At 42.7% G+C, this 20,185-nt stretch overlaps 1 protein-coding gene across 6 annotated transcripts in view; it reads right to left on the reverse strand.

Moving 5' to 3' along the window:
* Positions 1-20,185, reverse strand: part of FOXP4 (forkhead box P4) — a 159,247-nt gene that overhangs the window by 101,011 nt on the left and 38,051 nt on the right. For 5 of the 6 annotated variants that reach the window (XM_081865383.1, XM_081865381.1, XM_081865384.1 and 2 more), the window contains exon 2: positions 15,735-15,933. In XM_081865383.1, coding sequence (XP_081721509.1) covers positions 15,735-15,917 — 183 coding nt within the window. In that variant the 5' untranslated portion in view covers positions 15,918-15,933. Of the gene's footprint in view, positions 1-5,628; positions 5,771-15,734; positions 15,934-20,185 lie in introns of those variants that run through there. The other variant, XM_081865385.1, reaches the window with a different exon arrangement.

The following is a 20,185-nucleotide window of genomic DNA, read 5'->3' on the forward strand; positions in this document are numbered from 1 at the left end:
CTCTGGTTTAATCAACTATCTGAAGGAAGAGAGTTCTAGAGTAGCTATCAGGAAACCCCATTTGAACACCATCATTTGTACACAATGCATTAAAAAAACAAATCTAGTGGTCAAGTCGGCTGACAATAGCCAACATGACAGAACAGATGGGAAGAACAGCTGGGCTGAGAACTAGGAGACTCTGGCTCTGTGAATGGCTGCACCATATGATATAGCACCCAGATTACAAGATGGAGCATCTCCCAGATAGTAAATGGCTTTTGGATACTGGAGTGGTGCCTACCAAGCATGGCCACTGACAGCCCTCATCAAACAAGGCTAAAAAGGCCTGTACAGGCTGGGACTACGCCTGGGCAACTCAAGTATTCCTTTGCTTCTGGCTCTTGACTTGTGCTCTGGTTTAGACATCCCAGGTCTGTTCCTTAGCTCTTGGCCCCCACTCAACAGTTGCCTAATGATCAGCTCAGAAGTGAAGCTATCAACCAGAATTATCCACTGTTCCAGTCATTCCATCTTAGCAAGCATTTCAGCTTCCTAAAAGGAATTATTCCCTCTCTCCTCCCCCTGGTACACTGTTCTGGAGGATCTCCCAACGCCCCCCACAAACCAATTTCAGGGGGTGCACAGGGGGATGAGTGGGAAGGAGGCCCACTGCACAAGTGGAAGTCTTTGCACTGGGCTTCTGCTGATGGGGCTAAATTCAACCCATTCTACTCTTAATATTATATAGTGGCCCAGTTCACATGTCAAATTAAGCCATGGTTAAAATATAGTTAAAAACAATGACCAGGAAATAAGAGAGTCTGGCTCGACATGACATCTGATCTGGGGCTTGCTGCTTGTTTTCCAAAACCAACCATGAGCAGTATGCCAAGAACAAGGTTCAGTGCTCATGATTTATCTGGAAAGAAACAAACCCATAAGTCAAGGTTCTGGTGTCATGACAAGGCAAACTCTTGTCTAGTTTCTTCCACGGTGCAGCACCAGGATTGGAGCAAGAACTTTACAACACTGTATACCAGCTTGCTGCTTGTTCATGTTAAAACCACAGCTTGTTCCAAACTATGGTTAATGTGATGTGTGAGCCAAACCACAAAGGAGAAAGAGAAAGCATGAATACATGCGTGTGTGATGTTCTGCTGAAAATATATTTAATGAAGCGTTCACTTTAATGGTTTATATTATGTACTGTATATTAATATTAAGAATCAAAAATGCACCAAGAACTTAGAGCCTTGGATGAGTTTCAGTTTGGAAAATGAAAAGTGTTTCCATTTCAAAAACATTAACCTGAGTTCTGTATTATTTTCAAAATCTTCCCCACCCTGCCCAATTTTAATCCACACCAACCAGCTGCATTTCTGGGAGAAGAATTTGAGCTTTGGGAGCTTACTGACTTTTTCAAAGTGAATTTTAGTTCCGACTTCTGCTCTGGGTTCTAAGCCAATGTAGTGTGGATCCAAGTATTCGGCTCAATGGTTGTTTCTGTCTCTATTTCTTTCTGTCTGATTTTCAGCTGCTACTTTATGGCTTAGCTGCAAATATCCAGAGCAACAAAGCCTGCAAAAAGGGTTGTGTGTGTGCACATCTAGCAACAAAGAAAGTCTACAATTAATTCCAGGTGCACATGGGCACTAAGAAAATCTTGTCAGTATCAGATCTCAAGAAGAAATAGGAGCTGCTGCTGTGAAGCATTCCACACTTTAGAAGTTTGAAGATCATCACCCTCTTAGGCAATGAATCAGCAGACCTGTTGCTGTCTACTTCAAAATGTTATAGGGAGGTAGTTGAAAAGAGATATATTCCCTCCAACTTTTCAGCTGACCAAAATAGTGGCCAGACTTAAGAGTTGTGGTCATGTTGGGTAATACTTTTCCCCACATGATAGATGAGCAGCTGCTTTTCAAATTGTACAATGAACCTAGACATCTTTCCCTCAAAGAAGCACTTCTAAGGAAATTGCATTTTCCTGCCCTTTAAAATGCAAGGATTTTGTCACTGAAAAAATGCAGTTTTGCTCCAGCTTTTCCTTAATGTGATAGTTATTGCAATTAGAGGTTTGGTTGTGCAAGAATACCTACTGGCCAGTACCACTAACAATGCTACTTACAATTACCTCAAAACCACTCCAATGCAAATACTTTACAACCAATTATATTTATTTTATTTCTTTTGCTTTGGAAAAAAAGTGTCTTTAGAGACAAAGCAACTTTCTGCTATACTATGGAAATGTAAGGGTTTTCCGGGTAAGTAAGGCTAATCTCTCCTCAGATCAATGCACAGGAATAATTTCATGAACATTTTCAACCACCACCCCATTTCTCCCCTTTTGTTCTCTGAAAGCAGAAGCTTTGATGTACCAGAGCGGACTGTCCTGGATGCAGGCAGGATGCCTCTAGGAAGATTGCCCAATGCAAGAGACGAACACCTGGAGGAACGTGACACGAAATCAGCCAAAAGTAAGAGCAAGATGAAGCTTAATTAAGTTTTCTGGCATCTGCTTTTATCTTAAAATATTGTAATAATAGCATCATGTATTGCACAAATATATTTATATCTCTCTCTCCACACATACACACACACCTGCAAAAAAAGGTCTGTTCTTGTGTTGCCACCCTCTGGACCTCGATCAAGTCACATACTCTCCCTTAAATATGAAACTGCTTCATCTTAGAGACTAGTTTTCATTTAACAGTTTAACATTTATGCAATGTATGAATGTCAAGAAATGGTTCCAAAAACTGTCCTGTGGGCTTACCTTGGGTACTTAAAGCAAGAGGATGCCCAACCAGTACCAAGGTGTTTTTGAACACCATGTGACCACCATTTTTGAAAACTTACAGAATTCTCCACTCCCTGTAATCAGCACAAGTCCTAAATTTTGAAAGCAATGATATCTTATACTTCTGTATACACACAGTATTTTGGAGTTTGGATGAAGGAGAACATAGTAAACATTCCCTTGGGAGGTTTTAACATTTATTTTTTAGTCTTCAGACCCCCTTTCAGCAGCATATTCAAGCTTTTTTTCAGTAACAAACATGGTTATGAATTATTCTTTAAAGTGGAGGAACAGATTTTCATGACAACTAAATCCAAAGCTATAAAATATAGTAAAATCTGCAAACAAGTTATCAAAGCTGATAACATCATCTTAGTACTAATACCATTACTACTTTTGTAAGCTACTGAATTACGGTATATAGAAAGTTTGTTTGGAATCACTTTAGAGGAAGATTTATAGGGCTTTATATAGAACTGGGAGGTGGGAAAAGAGCAAGTTCCTCGTTCAAACAGAAGCAGATTTTCATCAAGTGCCATACAAAGGCCAACGTTTAGTTTCATTTGTCCACCAGCCGTTATATTTCTGATAGTCACCTTTCATCAGCCACTCTAGATCCAGCCTGTGTTGTGGGAAACAAAGCACTCCACTCTCATTTCAGCATTGCACTTTAAATGAGATTCTTCGCTTCCAACTAGTATTTCCATTGCTTTCTAATTGCTGTGCGTAAGGTTGCGGCGGGACTGTCAAGGACATTTACTGGATGATGCCCATGAGATCACCGATGAGAAGAGACATATCTGCACCCCCATCACACTCATACAATTTTTAGATGGTATTTTCTTGTCTTCGTTTCTGCTACTGCCTCACTTCATTTTTACTAGCAATTCCTGGAATACATCTCTCTCTTTCCTATGTAGGGTTGGCATGCCAGTACAAAATACTGTCAAATGACTGCCAACTTGACTGCAGTCAAATATTCCATGAAGCCATGATGTTGACGATAAACATATAATTGGTGTGCTATGTGTTGTATACAATTCCTTTTTAAAAAACTGACTTGAATTTTTTATTTTGATCTATTTGTTTTAAAGTGGAATTTTAGGATGACCAAAATAAAAGCCAAAAAGAAGGTTTGTTTCAGTAACAATTAACATCAATAGAGATCTTATCTAACATTGGTTGCTTTCAGATAATATCCCAAGTCATGGTTTGGAGGACAGGGAATGAGGTACATGCTCTCACACTGCCTCTTCCTACCTCCGCTCAAGATCTCAGTTAAATACATTGCTTTCTTGTTTAATCAAACTACAGCATGCCAGAAAGGCCACCGAACCACAGTGGCAAACCAGGATCACTTCACACCATTGCTTGCTCTTTTGGATGTAGTGAAACACTACGGCATGATTAAACCAGGAAGCAATGTACTGTATTAAGTTGCATGCAAGGGGAGATGAGAATGTGCAAGCACATTGTCTAATTTCTTATTCCCCAAACCATGGTTTGGAGTACTATCTGAAACTTAAAAGTTATGGCATGCCATTGATTGTAAAACGTCGCAAATTTTTAAAAACATTAGTATCGTTGCTTCATAATAACAGCTACTCAAATTAGAAAACAAAGTATCAAAACTGTTGAGTATATATTTGCTGTTTGGGAATCAAGTTAATGCTTCGCAGAGCAATCCAACCCCAGTTATGCCAAGCTGTGTGGGTATAGATTGAGCAGAGGCATCCCTCCGCTCAGCTCTCCCAGGTGAGCGGGCCTCCGAACAAACAAGAGATCTGCTGGTGATAGCCCTGCCAGGGGGTAGCCCCAAAATGGAGCATTCCAGGGGGTGCGGTGGAACCAGACCAAAATCTGCTGGATCCCGAATTGGTCTTACAGCCATCACCAGCTGGCATCTAATCACTGTGCCAGTCTAGAGCATGTGCAGGCCTGATTGTGTTACCCATCCCACCCTGCCCACTAAACACACATGTGAACAGGGCTGTGGTTGTGGGAATGAGCTTGGACTGCACCCATAGAAATAAGTGACCGTTAGTTTGCCAACACCTCACCAGTTGATGGATCAAGTCTTTTTTTTAACCACTCAAATGTTCAACTCTACCCCATGCTCTCACTCATTTAATCTAGCCAACTTTGACACTGCCATTATGCAAGAACTGAGGGAAAGGGAAATTTTATGGTTGTTTTTTGAATTTGGATTATAGATTTTGTGGTTTTATATTCTGATTTTATCTGTTAACCACCCTGAGACCTGCGGGTATAGGGTGGTTTATAATTTAAATAAATAATTAAATAATAATTATTTTTTTTTTAAAAAATGGAAAGACAGCACAAATACTAGACTAGATCTGATATACAATTAATGGAGCAGTATGCCATATGCAAAAAACAACTTTGTTTTGGGAGAAGGTTGCAAAGGGTCGAGAAGGCGATAATTGAAGCCCATGGGCTGCCAGTTGGCAACCACTGGTTTAGACTACACTTTTTAATGTAACAACTGTAGGATTTTTTTAGGGCAAAGCGTGTAAAGTGAGTAGTAGAGCACAATCTTTTCATATGCAAGGTTCCCAGATGCAATACTGGGCCTCGTCGACCTTTTTTTTTTAGGGTTTTGGTATCAGGTAATGGGGAAGACCTCTGCCTGAGATCCTGGAGAGCTGCTGCTGTAGCCACCAGACCGTGAATACAATCACGCAAGTGGGAGAAAAGCAATAAGGCCCCCAAAGGGTTAATCTCTTCTCCAGATGTTCTCAGCAGTGGCTCCCCATGAAGTCAAGAGCAGTCAATGTGCAGTATGGCAAAGAGGATTCTTCTTCCCCTCCTCAATCCTGTCTTACCAAGTAGGTTGGAGGGGTTTTGTTTTTTTTATCACACTGCCTTGGTCTCTTGCTTTCCAGTCTCTGTAATGCTCCCTCTTTCCAAGGATTAAAGAGGATCTGAACTTGGAAAGGTGGGGTTCTGGTGGGGAGGACTTAGCCCAAGTTAAAAACTCATTAATGTGCAAAGACTAGAGCTCTTTTGAATCTCGTTACAGGATGTTAACACACTGGAGGTCTCTTGATGTTCCCACAGCAACCACTGTGGGAGTTCCCAGACGCTAGGCAACCCTCCCATGACCCTGGCTGACCTTTCCCCTTCTATGACCCTTGCCACAATGTAAGCGCGCGCTATTGAATCCCAGGACGTTTTTCAGCTGGGCCCCACCATTGAAACCTAAGGATTTCCCCCTAACACCATCAAATTTGCTAGAGAAAGATGGGAAGTGATCCCTCCATTCTTTCCACTCTCTTCAGAAAGAGTCTGCGGAAGCCTCACTGGAAGTTGTTTCTAATAGTCTACTCCTTGGAAGGAGGTGGGAGTTGTTCTCCCCATTCCCCCAGTGCACGTTCAGAGCAGCAAAATTACAATACAGCAACTGCATGTTTACTGTAGGCTAAAGCAGCTTTCAGACTACAGATATACAGACCCTTCTGAGCTAAAGCATGAGTGGGAATATAAATAGACACTCCCAAGACTGCTTTGAAAATGAACACATTTCAGAATGAACAAGGCACCACAGAGCATTTTGCTGGAGCCACATTTCAAGATCCAGGCTACCTAGAATCAAGGGCTCTTGACCCACAGACCTTCAAAATGTGTGGAAATAGCCATAAAATAATTTTACTGATTCTTAAATCGCTGTTTCACTGGATCATACGGAGAGCTCAAATGGAACACAACCCCCACCCCTCCATCTCCCAAAAGAAGACATTGATCAGGTCACAGCCGCAACACATATGCCCATATTGACTGCACTAGGAAAGTTTTACGGATACGTGGATAGATATTTCCTATTCTGGCAACCTGTTCCAAAACACGCCCTATGAAGACTTGTACCCATAATTTGAAAAAAGAAAAAATAGCAATGTTATGGGTAACAACAAGCTTGAAGCTGGGTGGATGAAGCCTGGCATATTTTAAGAGAATTAATTACCATGGCTTTGATCACCTCCATCACAGCTAGTTTTATTATCAGGATTTCAGATCTTCCTACTGCCGTTTCCATCTCCATAAGCAGTTCATTGATGACCAGCTTGCTTTTGTAGGCATCTGAAAAGTCTTATTTATGGCATGACTACACACAGAAGCATTATCATACACAACACTTCTTTATGCCAGTACAGCCAACATGGTACTCTCCCGATGTTTTTGGACTCTCAGCTCCCATTAGCCGAAGCCAACATGGCCAATGGTCAGGGATGGTAAGAGTTGTAGTCCAACATCTGGATAGTAATACATTGACTATCCTTGCCTTATTGTATGTGTACAAATTGCATGTGAGTCACAGAATCACAGAATTGTAGAGTTTGAAGGGATCCCATCGGTCATCTAGTCCAGTGTTTCCCAACCTTTTTTGGGCAAAGGCACACTTGTTTCATGAAAAAAATCTCGAGGCACACCACCATGCCAGATGGGGAAAGGTCACTTTTTACTTATGTAAAAAAAAATAAAAAAATAGTAACAGCATAGAAGGTAATGATTATCTCTTTGATGTCTGATGGGAGGGCATTCCACAGGGCGGGCGCCACTACTGAGAAGGCCCTCTGCCTGGTTCCCTGTAACCTCACTTTTCACAGTGAGGGAATTGCCAGAAGGCCCTTGGCACTGGATCTCAGTGTCTGGGCTGAACGATGGTGGCGGAGACGCTACTTCAGGTATACTGGACCGAAACCGCTTAGGGCTTTAAAGGTCAGCACCAACACTTTGAATTGTGCTCGGAAAGGTACTGGGAGCCAATGTAGGTCTTTCAAGACTGTCGTTACGTGGTCTCGGCGGCAGGTAGCAGCGCTCACAGCTTACGGACTGCACCGTGTAACAGGTGTCTGGCCCAGCAGCCTAAGGCGGACAAGCCACTGAAACAGGCATTCAGAATCCATTCATTTCATAAAACCTGCAGGGCTCAATCTCTGTGTTTGTGTATGTGTGTGTTTCTGTTTTGCCCAAGGGTCTGGGGGTGGGAGAGAGCTCTTTAGCATGATGCTTTTAAAACAATTAAATTATCAACAAACAAACCTGATGATACGAATAGCAACGTCAGGTGCTACCGGGGGGGGGGAGGGGGCCTACTCGGAAGTAAATACTGCGTCCAGGCGCAATTAGCGCTGATTTAAGGTGCACCAAGACTGCCTAAAAACCTCACCAAAGATATGCAACAAAGCGCTTCGTTGCAGAGGGGAGAGTTTGTGCACCGTGGAGGCTGGAGGGCTTCTATTCTACATGCGGGGGTTGGGGGGGCGAGGAAAATGTGCTCCGTGGGGGGGGGGGGCGGGGAAGGCAAGAAAAGGAGCTGAGCTCTAACTATAGGCTCCCACGCTTGAGCACGCCCGACTCGGTGGGGCAGACCACCCTCTCTCCTGGAGGAGGAGGAGGAAGAGGAGGAGGAGATTCCCATCCACGGCGTGGCCTCCCGCGCTCCTGAACGGGAAATCTCTGCAGCCCAAGACTCTCCGCGAGGCAGCTCCTCCCTTCCTGCCTTGAGCCGCCGCCAGCCGCGCCCCCTCCCCAGTTATCTGCTGCCTGCCAAGCCCCGCCCCTCTTCATTGTCCTCCCCTTCTGTTTATTCCCCTTCCTCCATCCCTCGCTTTTTTCCCTCTCTTTCCTTTTTTTAAAAAAATATTTTCTCTTCCCCTTCTTTTTTCCCACCCTTTCTCCCCGCCCTCCTGGGTTAAAGGATTTGAGCAATGGGTCTGGAGGTGGAGCTCGTCGGAGGATTAGCCCGACTCGCCCGCCTCCCTCCCACGGCACACTAGGCAACGTCCGGCGGCACACTAGTGTGCCGCGGAACACCGGTTGGGAAACACTGATCTAGTCCAACCCCTCTGCATAAAGCTGTGCAACAAATGTGATAAGGACTGTTTAAAAAGCATTAGTGCTTCTGCATGAAGAATTATCACAGATATTTTGAGCAGCTGGCAAAGGCAAGTGGCAACATCTATACAATGGTGCCTCGCAAGACGAAAAGAATCCGTTCCGCGAGTCTCTTCATCTAGCGGTTTTTTCGTCTTGCGAAGCAAGCCCATTGACGGCTTAGCGGATTAGCGCTATTAGCGGCTTTTAGCGGCTTATCGGATCAGCTGATAAGCGGCTTAGAAAAAGGGGGGGAGGGGGAAAAACCCGCAGGAACTCGCAAGACATTTTCGTCTTGTGAAGCAAGCCCATAGGAAATTCGTTTTGCGAAGCACCTCCAAAACGGAAAACTCTTTCGTCTAGCGAGTTTTCCGTCTTGCGAGGCATTCGTCTTGCGGGGCACCACTGTACCAAGACATATGCATACAAGATCATTGACTATCATATGTATATTTCAGTGCAACAGTATCAGTGAGCTTACAGAGCCAGAAGCGAAATACAATATTGTTACTCCTGGGTTGTTGTTTTTTTATATAAAACAACAACAAGTAGGTGCTGCAGAATGACTTTTTTTTTTAAAGTCCCTAAGTCCCTGGGTACGGGCTCACAACTGAATTAAAGACCGGACACATTACAGAGAAAAAGGAAGGAAAGTAAATGAAACTATAACGTGGCTGTTCTGTTTTCCTGACAGCAGCACACAGTGTTTAGTGTTTTCTCAGAGTCTGCCTTGTATCAAATTGGAAAGGGCAAGCTCCACAGGAGAAAGGTTACTTGGAGGTGGGGGGAAAGACAGGAACCCAAAAGAGCTGCAATACCCACAAACACTGGGAACATAGGGCTGGGAGGTTTGATTAATTGACCAACTTTCAAAGGATATAGAAGCATGACTGGGCGTTTAGGTTACTGTAGCACTTTATGTGTGATTTTTTTTCTTTGCATGGAAAAAGGTTCCCACAGGGGCAATATGATCTATTAGGTAACAGGTCAAAGTTTGGGAGTTAGCCATGTATAACAAAACAAATCAAATCTACAAGGTCAAATCTTTGTTTCATAAGTTATTACTTCAGACATCTAGCAATAACCAAGTTTGCCTGTCAGAGCTCAGACTTGATACCCAGCTGCCAAATCATGTGCTGGAGCTTCTGCTTTGCCCTCTGATAAATGGAGACCTTTCTGCAATACATAAAAGAAATAGCTCCAGGAACCACTGAACTTTCCAACACATCTGCATGCAGCACTCAAGGGATCTGCTTGCCCATCCCGGATTTCTTTCTTCAACCATCCTGAATTCAAGTTCAGCAATTCCTCTCTTCCTAACATCCTCCTCCCTTTTTCTAGCCTCAGGACCATACGCTGGCTGCAGGTCACACAACCTCCTTGTTCCTTTCATCTCTATTTAAACAAGCTCTTCAGCTCTGCCCGTTGCATGGAAACAGACACTCCGTCTTGTTCAAAAGTGACAAGCGCTCTCTTGCCAGTGCTGTTTGTTTCAGTCTAAACTCCTGTCAGATGCCTGACTTCTGACTCTCTCTGTTTATCTCCCTCTCCTTCTGTCACCTCATTACTCCACAGCCCAGCTCACGTTTCCAGGCCTTGTTTACCAAAAGCTCAGGAGTTGGGCACTTTGTCTGATGGGAAGAGGTGGAGAGAACACGTTATACCTGCACAGCAGCTGGAATAACCACAACAAAATCCTCTACTGTGATCTTCAAAATGTGTTCTTACCGTATGTGTACCACGAACAGATCTCTTCAGTGAAGCAACATTAGCAGGGTCCTGGGTTGCAGCTACTTTATAAAATATACCAACCTTAAGAGAACAAAAAATCCTCGAGTTGACCAAGCAGAGGCCTCAAAACCAGGAATCGGATAGTTCTAATCCCTACTCTGAGCCTTATTGTTGTTTGGGCAAATCACTTTGTCTCTCTGTAGGAAAATGGCCAATGTGCTACTGCCTTCCTTGTGGAGTACAATCAGCAAAGGCTTATGTTGTTCTAGGTGTTTGGTCGTTTTGCAGTAACCCAATGACACCTGCGTAGGAATCAGCATTCAAACTCATTACCTCCTTTGCCAAAGGGATAGAATGCAGCATTGAGAGGCACCTAGCTCATAGTGCGAGCCAGAGACTACACAACTTGGGGGGAAGGGTTGAGAGATTTTTTTCAAATAGGCCGGGGGGGGGGGCACACAGCCAGAAGTATTCTGGAAAAGGGCTATTATATTTTTGCCCCAGACATCTCCAGAAAAACAAAAGCAGCTCAGTTAATCCCACAATGAACTCCATAAAAAATATGTGGATGGAGCTGGAGAATATCTATACAGACAGCACTGAATCATATAAAATCCTAGAAGCAAGCACTGTCTAGACATACTTATTAAAGTCCACCTACTAGTCTGCGTTCATCAAACATGATCAGATCCAGGATGTCCATACGCAAACTTTGGGAGATGATTCATGTACGCAGGTGAATTAGAGAATGCTATCACCCAGAGCAAACTAAATGCATCTAGCATGTCAAAAGCAACTGTTCGGAAATGCGTAGTGCTGAATACCACATATACAAACACACTGTTTTATATACCAGTAAGTAGTTTCAACAAATACCCATAACACAGGATAAAGCAGGAGGGGTGTGTGTGTGTGTGTGTGTGTGTGTGTGTGTGTGGAGCTTCATATATACAAATGGCTTTTGACACAGAAAATACATGTCTAAAATCGCCCTAACAAAGACTAGCTATTATTCTGAAGAAGCAAGTTTTAATCTGTCTTTCCATATTTGATGGCATTAGCCATTTGCCCTCTAGAAGTAGTTCTTCATGACCAGTTTTATTACATTCTAGGCCTTAACTCTTCTTGTGGCAGGAATTTTACCAACTGGTTGTGTAATATGTTCACCAATATCTCCCCCCCCCCCATAGCCTTTTATTTACAGTCCACTTATTATTTTTCTAGTCCTCCTCCTGAGAATTAGTCTTGGGGGTTTTTCTGTTTCGTTTTTAAAGAGGAAGTGAGAGATAGTGCATTTGGGATCTGAAGCACAAGGAAGAGACAGAAGTTGTCAGACAGGAACAGACCAATGGCTCAGAAGCCTCTTTAAACAGGGGCAGATATAGGATGCTACTGGAGAAGATGTAAATCCTTCATGAAGCACCTAATTGTGCAAAACTCTATATATGGGGACATTTATTACTGACCCCAGCTGCTGCTCAGCTTGTTCCCTGAAGCATGAAGATTGATGGCACCAATGGTTCTCCTCTGAGCTACTGTCACTGCAGATGCCATCTGCGTTCAGAAGTCTCCTTTGCCTTTAAATACCGTCTCACACTGGTGAATTCTACAGGTTAATTATATGCAGTGCTGAGGGGGCAGGGGCAGGGAAGAAAGGCAAACGTTACTTGGGATAATGATTCTTCCCTCCCCCCCCCCAAAAAAATAACCTTCTTTCAGTTACTTCACACCTAAGCTCTTTCATTCCTGGTGAAGAAAAGAGCACAAGAAATACAGTTGCTCCCCTTTACTACTATATTCATTGGTACATCCCACTATAAAGTGACTTGCCTCCAGTAGAAGGTGCCCAGGAAGGAGCTGGGGCAATGAAGTTCATTTAAATTGCAGCAGGTGGGGATTTGTCATTTTTGGTCAGACCTTTGGGGTACTTGAAAAAGCTTAAATGCTGTGTATGTGTGCAAATTATAAAAATATAAGCAAATATATATTGCCCTAAGGCAGGTATATGGGAGCACTCAGAAAACTGACCAAAATGACACATCTCCACAAGGTATTGCAATTTAAAAACAACCTCCTTCTCCTTTACTTCCTAGGCATGTTCTACTGGAAGCAAGGCAGCCTCTCTACATAGTGAGATATGGCTATGGATATCTAAGTCTGTTGCAGCAGATTCTGTACATTGTTTGGCAAGGTAGACAAAATGTCCTTGCAGTTAGAACAAGAGATTCAAGTTAGTACTTTTATGTTCCATTTCTGAGACCTAGAATGGAAGAGGACAGGTTCCCAAATGTCTAGCTTCCCTTGAGTGCTTTTTGAGGGAAATCAAAAAGCTGATCATTCATATTGCCTTATCAGAAAGAACCATAGGTTTGGGGGATACTTGATTCCTGCAAGATCCTCCTCAGGTTCATCTCAGAAAAGTCCACACAGAATCAGAGAACTGTATTGTTGGAAGGGACCCGAAGGATCTTCTAGTCCAACCCTCCAGCAATGCAGGAATCTCAACATGGCTGATGAATTGTAGTACAGTGGTACCTCAGGTTACAAACGCTTCAGGTTACAAACACTTTAGGTTACAGACTCTGCTAACCTGGAAGTAGTACCTTGGGTTAAGAACTTTACCTCAGGATGAGAACAGAAATTGCGAGCCAGCAGCGCGGTGGCAGCGGAAGGTCCCATTATCTAAAGTGGTACCTCAGGTTAAGAACAGTTTCAGGTTAAGAACGGACCTCCAGAACGAATTAAGTGCATAACCAGAGGTACCACTGTACAGCATTTTCCACAGCCATCTCTTCAAGAGAGTTCTGCCACAGAGCAAGACAGGATATCATATCTGACTTTGGACAAGCAAATGCAGTAAAAATGAAGGTATAGTATTAGTTGTCACTCTGTGGCACATGGCAAGTCTCAAACCAGTGGCATAAATAGTACATCAAGCCAAACCACACGGTATTATAACCCCCACATTGTTGATGTCAGATGATTGTCAGGTGGGTTGTCCTGCTCGCCTATCAAGTCCCTTGCACAGAACATCCTAAGTGACTGTCAGCCAGCTGGTTATTAGGCACTTGGGAACTGCAGCACAAGGGGATGTGTCAGTCCTATGCTCAGCACTGAACATAGGGCTTGCAAAGTGCTTTGTGCACCACTGCTCAAATGCCTGATAGTCAGCTGTCTATTGGGAGCTTGTGAAGTGCCGCACATAGCGCTTTGCAAGCCCTTTGCGATCAAGCCATGGGGAACTCAGTCGTGCAACCTATCTAGCCACATCTCTCCTTGCATTACAACTGATGTCACATATGGCATCATATGTAGGGCAGGGGGCATTATTTCAGGAAAACAGGCCCAAAAGGCTTATTTGGTCCAGAGTCCATGTGTCATTCTCTTTTCCAGTAGTAAAACCACTGCAATACAAAAAGTTGTGTGTGGTTTGTTTTGTTTTTTTTAAAAAAGCAGTCTTACACATTGGGGGCAGAGGGGATGAATTACTTGAGAATTTGGCTGTAAATGTCCCGCACACACATTGTACATCCTGACATAGCAATAGCTTTAAATCAGGAGCAATCGCTTTTACACGTTCCCACAGTGGCTTAGGCCAAACAGCACCAGGTTCATGCTACTCAGTGAGTACTGCATAATACTTTACCTGGGCAATGAGTGAGCACACATCTGTTTACTAGAGCCCACAATACTGTTAAACTAATTGCAGTGCCAAGCCCCAAGGCACCACGAAGACAGCCTTGCTACAGCCACACACGCCCCTCTGAAGGAGGGGGAGAACTGTGTCTCTTTCATTCAGCAGGGGTGACTCTGAGAAGCATGACATGCATGATTACCCTTCAGATCAGGGGAACAGTGGCTTAACTGCATGAGAAACGGCTGTTATTCAGGTAATGGATTTACAGTGCTCACTACTAAAGTATCAGACACAGCAATTTTTTACAGCTTTCACGCTGGAATTTACAACTTACACGAGAGGCGATCTCCGTATGAGTCTGGGCTCATTGCCTTATTTAGTATCTGAGGTTACTAAAGTTTTCTCTTAAGTTTGTTTTGAAAGGTAAATTGTAAGCACTTAAATCCATACACAAACACATGCAAATCCTACATAAAAATTATATGCACATATATGCCTAAGAAACAGACACAAAAAAATCCCTGTAGTGCATGTGTTCCTATTTTTCTTTACATGCAGCACATTTAGTAAGACCACCAAAACAGAGCTGCACTGTGTGAACATGGGCAAACACACAGTATGCCAAAGGCGAACTCTGGCATGTACTCTTTGTTACCTCCAAATATCTGGCCAAGCAGGGTAGCTAGTGCTTCTAATTTGGGACTACTTAATCCCTGATTTGAAGGAAAGACAGCAAATATGTGGAGTACCTTCACAATGTGGCACCCATGTGTGTATTTTGAGTCAGCTCCAAAGGGTAACACTGCTGTGAGCATACAAGATCACCTTTAGGACTTTGTGTGAGCAGAAAGAATCCACAGTGACATGGTAACAATTGTTACAGCTGGTCAGTTTTCAAGGCAGGTGACAGTGCAGTGTTTGTAAGATGTGATTCATTGGGCTGCCCCAAAAGCCTGCTAGTACTACACAATGCCAGCGCTACACTGGCTTACTTGCAAAGCTGGAGATAGAAAAAACACACATGAACAGTATCAGTAAAGTATGTACACAACTGAAGGAGGATGGTTCATACTCAGAAGAGCACCTTCCAATAGGGTTGGCCACAAGATTAAGTATACTTGAAGTTACAAGTGGACATACAAACAGCCATGAGCCAATCTGTTCACATGACTCTAAGAATATCCTGCCACTGAATGGGGAGTGTGGGGTACAGAGAAAAAGAAGCAGAGTGTGAACACACAAGGATCCGTCATAAACTAAGTCAAACATTTTGGTAAAAGTAAGCTGGAATGCTAATTTAAGGTATGCACATACCTAGGCATAAATGTTAATCCTAAACAAGTCACATCTATGAAAAAGTCACTTCCATTAAAAAATATTCATTCCAATCAGAATTTTATGGAAGTAGGTTTTATGAAGGCAAGATTACTAAATGTGGCTAAGAACTGACAGCAGCAGACTATCCATAACCCCTCCCACCAATTAACCTACCCTATTCATGGCTATTCATGGCTACCCTATTATCTTTCCATTGCCCTTTTTCTGCATTCTACTATACCACATAGTAGTATAAAGACCAAGGAAAGGGTTTGGGATCCGTTTTAGATCAACCTGTTCCTAACAGGTTGAGAGAAGCACTCAAAAGGTAGGTAAGCAAGAGAGTGTCTGGAAGAATCAAATCCTCAGTACCTGCTGCTGCTGAAAATGCAAGAGTTCCACTGGGCTCATTTCTCCATTGGTTTCTCCACTGGCTCCTCCTTCTCTTCCACATCCACCACCGCCTCCTCCATCAGTTGGATTGTTTAGGCTGCTGACCCCATTCTGACTGGAGGGAGTAGAACGTATTGTCTCCGAGGCAGATTCAACCATCATGACTTGCTAGCAGCACCTGCATAAGCAAAGCAGTACTATTACAAGAGCATAAATTTCAGCTGAAGCTACTCTCTATGCTATACTGGAAGGCATCACTCTGCACAACGTTGTTCACACTGCAACAGGATTCAAAATTCCCATTGTTCTAGCCGCATTTTACGACAAGGAATTTCATTAGCGTGATCAGTTTTTGAGCTCTGGATACAGTACTGCGCCTAGGATTCAGATTGAAACTGCAGAGTAGAAGGAAAGGAGGACCTTTTTCTGTCTCCCCACTTCCAGGTACTGGAGAAGAGATCCTCTTAAGAATATTTGGGGGGGGGGGTGGACAGGGAAAGGACTAGACAATGTGAAAAATAAACATAATATTCTAGCTGCAATTCATTCATTTTCAGCTTTGAATTCTTGTTATAGAAAAAGCACACCTGAGCATTCAGTTGTTTCGCCCATAACCTCGGTTTAAGATGCCATTTAGCGCCTAGCTTTCATATCAGTTTCAAGCACTGCACTGCAATGACCTAAGCACGACAGACTCCTCCCCATCCCAGATGTATAAATGCTCCAAGACATCCAGAAAGCAGGAACCAATGGGACATTTGCCAGAGAACAGCTGTGCCCACAAAGTTGTTTAGTGCAGCTACGTCTTCAGTACACACACTAACATGCCCTTCTTTTTACCAAGTGAAACTCTCATAGAAATTAAAATAGTTTAGCTGCTAGGAGTCATATTCATAACACACTTGCTCTGGGCCTGCTCCAATGCATAGAATTTGGAGAAGCTCCTTATTTAGTAGAAAGCACTAGAAGAAGAAAAAAAGAGTCCCTCATACAGAGTTTAGAAGTCAAAAGCATCACAGGAGGCCTAGGAGAAAGTATGTTTGTCACCTACCTGAAACATTGTGGGAAACAGGCACTCCCATGACTGCTTCCAATGACATGCCTCAATCTGGGGGGTGGGGGTGTGCTGAAGCCCAATTCAACAGGTTCACTCCCACAACATGAGATCTAGTAAATTTTATGAACCACTGACTATATTTTTGTTGTTGTGATCATATTATGGATTATGATGCCTTGCATGGCTTAGTGAATAAAGTCCACTAGAGTAAACCTCTGGAGATAAAATGTGGTTCCTGCACTCTAAATGGGCATAATGATTTCAAAAGAAAATGATGGCGCAACAAAGGACTTCCCACATGAGTTGATGGAGTCGGCAATTTAGTATTTCCAAGACTCCTACCTAGCCATGCAGTCAGCTCAAACACATCTGGATAAACTAAGACTTCATAAGACAAGCAGGAAGTACTTCAGGAAATGTTTGCCTTTGAAAAGAGCCTTGCCCCCCATCTTCCACAAAATGCTGTTAAAAACCAAAGCATTTCTTCACCTTAACATGTAAACTACAATGAATATGAAAGTTTTTGATTTCTATAGTTTGTCTTAGTGGTGATTACATCAACATAAAACCTGTTAAACCAGGGATGGGGAACCTATGATCCTCCAGATGTGTTTGGACTACAACGCCCACCACAGCTAACCACTGACCATGATGCCGTGGGCTGACTGGAGATGGAGTCTAACAACACATGGAGGGTCACAGAATAAGACAATCAGTGCACATTTTAATGGCTACTCAATACATAAATGAATGGTAGGTTGCCAATCCCTGCAAGTTTGGGCTGAAGAGTTAACAAATACCAGGGCAGGATATGCTAATATTTCCATTTTATTGTTAACAAATAGAAGGCAGCTTTCCTTTTTCAAAGGAAAAGGCAGCTTTCCTTTTTCAAAGGAAAGCACTTTACTCCAATCTTAACTTCAACATAACATAACTTTTGTACACTTTAGTGAGAAGCATATTCCTGATGTTTGCTCTGTTTTGTTCCGAGGCTCAAAAAAAGTAGCGGCTATGCTGTGTGTTTTCATTTCAACATGTACCAATACCACACTTTTCCTTTCAGAAGGAAGCCCAAACAAACAGCATACAAAAACAAGTATCAGAAGACAACCAAGCAATATGAAAACAAGCTACAATAAGCCTGGAGAGCGCTGATTCAATGCCTAAAAGAAAGCCAAATAATAAACAATACCCCCCAAAATAAACAAAAAGATGGGTTAATAAAACACATACATTAGTCAAAACTGAAGCAGCCAATATACTAGGAATTGGGACATACCATTAAAAGGGGGCAAATCCACCCTAGAGACAAGAGAAACCAAGAAAACCACCACACACAATAGCAGCAAAGAATACCAAGATCCACAATACCCCCCAAACCTCTCATGTAAAACCTCTCTCACTGCAGGTTACTATTCCCTTGCATTATATGCGTATGGATGACACGCTTTTTAAGCATCCAAAGGAAAACAAACAGCAACGTGAAATTGAATTACTGCTGCTCAAGTGCAAAGTGTACAGTAGCAAGAGCACATACTGCAGTAAACCAGCAGGCATCAGGAAGGCATCCATAGCAAACTAAAGCCAGGTCTATTTTGAAAATCCAGCCCTAACTTCAAAGAAGCCGCCAGATAGGCAAAGCAAGGAACTAGTAGAGAGCAGCTCTGCTTTTAAACCCACCTTATAGTCAAAGGCGACTTTCCACATTTTTACCATAGATGGGAGTGGGTATGCAAGGCTGGACATATTACCATCCTGAAAAATCGTGTGCCCATATGTCTAAATTTGAAATTAGCACCACCGGAATGATAGTGGGAGAAGCAATACAGCAGACCCAGCTGTTTGTTCCACTTTGTTTTTGAAACCTTTAAAGCTTGTCAGTTAAAGTTTCTTTCCTCTTTAAAATGAAAAAGGGGGGTGGGAATACAAAGAAGCTGGCTCTGCTTCTTCAACTTGTCTTCAACTGCTAGGTCAGGACTCATCACAGGTCATGTCCTGATCTAAGGTGGGTTGCAATAGCCACAGTACCACCGTACAAATACATGGTGAAAGAAAGAAAGAAAGAAAGAAAGAAAGGAAGGAAGGAAGGAAGGAAGGAAGGAAGGAAGGAAGAAATGTTTTGGCTAAAAGGTGGGTCCTCAGTCAGAAAAGACTACTGATGTGGAGGGTTTTTTGTTCCAGCCTCAGAAACTGTCTAAGAAAAATAAAACAAAACAAAACAAGTAAGAAGGTAGTGGTCCTAAAGGACTCTTGGGAAGAAGTAGCTTCTATCCCAAGCACATGCATCTATCAAGAAACCTCCATTAAAGAAAATGCCGCTGAGTGGGATAAAAATTATGGGGAATCACATACTCACAATCACACATACAAAAGTAAACAAAACTTACTGAGGTTCAAACTTGGGGAATGGAGCATAGGGGAGGTTAATCCTCCCCTACCCATACTCACTACAGTATTAGGGAGAGTTCAGAGGCAATATTGATTTCTTCCCATTCATGACCCTATAACCTGTTAGGTATTTTGCCACTTGTACAGCTTATATAATCCTGCAGGGGTAATATGGATCAGAGGATTTTCCTCTTCCATCCCAAAGGAAACCTTTAAATAGTGATGGCAGTAGACCTTATAACAACTTTAAGGAGCCCATTGGGAAAACTGGGGTCTGTATTCTACCCTTATACTACCAGGGTTCCACAGCAACATGCTTTCATATGATCTTCTCATTTTCCTTTTAAGCACACTCTTTTTCTGAGTACCTGGGTTGCTCTGCTGATATCCTGGTTGGCATGGGGCCACTCACTTCTCTAAATAGAATTAAGTATGGTAATTTCCGGACTTTAATATTTTGTAAGTCTCTATGAATTGAGTTTGTAAAAAGTGAAAAACTCAGAACTACAAGGAGGAAGACAAAGATTACGCCATCCTACAGAGCTGGGCAAGAATTAGTTGACATCACACACACACACACACACACACACAGAGAGAGAGAGAGAGAGAGAGAGAGAGAGAGAGAGACTTATTGACAAAAGGAAAAAAGAGGAGTTGAAAAAAGTCTGTTTTTTATTCTTCGTACATTCAAAATCATCACTTCTGACTGCATTTATTTAGAGTAACTGTTTCCCCTAGCTGTACGCACAATCAGTAACATGTCCAGTGAGAGATGCTCTAGATTACTTACTTAGTAAATTGCCTAGTACAATGACAGCAGGAATTATTTGCAGTGAGGTTTGGCATTGGATAGGCCCAGCAGCTGGTATCTGCTTGACTTTAATAAAATGCTAGATTTTTTGCAGGGCAGGAGGGGATCCTCAAAGAAAATTCTTTTTGGAAGACAAGAAAAGGTTCATTTTTCTAAATTTCTCATTTGAGATAG

This window comes from Podarcis erhardii (assembly GCF_964252035.2).
Source record: "Podarcis erhardii genome assembly, chromosome: 6".
In the NCBI taxonomy this organism is placed as follows: domain Eukaryota; kingdom Metazoa; phylum Chordata; class Lepidosauria; order Squamata; family Lacertidae; genus Podarcis; species Podarcis erhardii.